Below are 1,734 nucleotides of genomic sequence, written 5' to 3'. Positions count from 1 at the left end.
AGAAGTCAGGCAAAACTAAGTTGGCTGAATACATGAGTGAAATACACTTGAATTTTGGTAAACACAAAAGTGAATCCCACTTCAGACTAATGTGAAGGAAGAAGGAAGTAATCCCATCACTGGGTATAGAGTTAAAACCCTCAAAGTTACTTTTACTTTGTTTTTACTTCCTCTTTAAGCTTGTGAATCTCAGCATAAAAGCAGTTTGATAGAGTTGAACTCTATCTGATAGAGTTAAAGCCAACTAACAGGAACAATGACATATAGAAAAAACTATAAAACCAAACATGAGCAGAAGCTATATCAGTTTCATCTTGCTACAGGCTTTGGTGAGGTTACACTTTGTCTTGGCCCAGGTCACTTAGCCGACCAGGTCTTGGAACTTTAGCATCACCTCCTGTTTCATCTTGGTTGCTGCTCTTTCTTCTGCAAAGTTTCCTTTTCCTAGATTTTGAGAAGGTCTGACAGACACAGCTTAGGAAACGACCAAAGCAGGGTGGTGGTGATGCCAAGGATGTCACTGCAGGTGAAGGTGGCCCAGGCTCCTGAGCCACTGAGAGCTCACAGGGCTGGATCTGACATTCCAGATCCATCACACAGGGACTCTTGTCCTGCTGTCTCTGTACCCTGTCCTGCAAGTAAAAGACATAAATTTAAAACTCTCAAAACTGAGACCCATACGTAACGACATGATCTCTGAGTGAGTTCTTTCATATTCCATCTGGGCCCAAGAATCCCAATTTGTGTCTCAAGATCTAAATCCTCCTGTCAGATGAGAAGCTGTCATTTTTCTTATGGAATAGTAACAAGCCCAGGATCTTGCCAACCCATGCCTAATTCCTACCTCATGGTGAAAGACAGAATCATCTTGGGCACTGTGTAGGGCTGGTGTTTTATCTGTAGTTTCATCTTCTTCTCTTTGTGGTGGTGCCAAAGGTGTTGGAAGACCCGGGGGGCACTGGGCCTTCATTTTCTCCTTCTTCTTTCTCTTTTTCATTCTCTTTGTCCTTACACCCTTCTTAGGATGCCTATGCTTTTTTGGACGTGGGTCTTGCTTTCCTCTCTGGACTGGGAGCACAGATGGATCTTGTGAAATCTTATCTATATGACTTTGAGATGTCCCCTCTAATGGCTCTAATGATGATTCCATAATTCTTTTCAGAAGGTCATTCTCCCAAGGGTGAAGTCTATCTTATGTATCATGAGTATCTGGTAATATGTTCAAGACATCAGTGACATGCTTGGGTTTGGAGTATGGTAATTCCCAACCTCTGCCACTAAGGGTTTTTCTTTGACCCACTATGGTGACCACAGCCAGTTTCTCAGGAATAAGGAGCTTGGAACAAAAGGACCAAGAGTCAAATGCTAAAGGAAGTAATCAGTACCATGAATCTTTCTAATAATGCATCAAGTGGGTTGATCTCTAATCTCTCCTCTAGACTTATCTAAACTTTAATGACCTTCAAAAATAGAGTCCTTGGGTTGTTCTTCTTGGCCTATGGATGATAGATTTCCTAAAAGAAGAGAGAAAGTTGCTGTAATTGTTCCATGGGCACAGAGTCCTTTCTAACCACACATAACCCATGGTTCACTAAAACTGCCAGATCTAGCATAATCTCTGGGCAGAAATAGCATTTAACAACTTACCAAATTTCCAAAGTAGTAGTCCTAAAAGTAAAGAAATTCTCAATGCATGTAAAAATCATCTGGGGTGCTTATTAAAAATACTGATTT

At 41.2% G+C, this 1,734-nt stretch overlaps 1 protein-coding gene across 1 annotated transcript; it reads right to left on the bottom strand.

Annotated features, from left to right (window-relative positions):
• Window positions 1-335: 335 nt before the first annotated feature.
• Window positions 336-997, bottom strand: LOC114078932 (uncharacterized protein NECTIN3-AS1-like). The gene is made up of 2 exons (XM_027919980.1): window positions 845-997; window positions 336-632 (listed from the first exon to the last, which is right to left on the bottom strand). The coding sequence occupies exons 1-2, from the start codon at window positions 995-997 to the stop codon at window positions 336-338; spliced, it is 450 nt and encodes a 149-aa protein (XP_027775781.1).
• Between the last annotated feature and the right edge of the window lie 737 nt (window positions 998-1,734).

The sequence above is a fragment of the Marmota flaviventris genome, chromosome 8 (assembly GCF_047511675.1).
Source record: "Marmota flaviventris isolate mMarFla1 chromosome 8, mMarFla1.hap1, whole genome shotgun sequence".
Classification (NCBI taxonomy): domain Eukaryota; kingdom Metazoa; phylum Chordata; class Mammalia; order Rodentia; family Sciuridae; genus Marmota; species Marmota flaviventris.
This window is presented reverse-complemented; position numbering and strand designations above follow the sequence as displayed.

Bases quoted from the DNA above. Each gene is read 5' to 3' on its own strand.
- LOC114078932 (XM_027919980.1), bottom strand. From the start codon at position 997: ATGAAAAAGAGAAAGAAGAAGGAGAAAATGAAGGCCCAGTGCCCCCCG. The intron at 633-844 runs GTAGGAATTAGG...TTTTACTTGCAG, and splicing joins ATTCTGTCTTTCACCATGAG to GACAGGGTACAGAGACAGCA.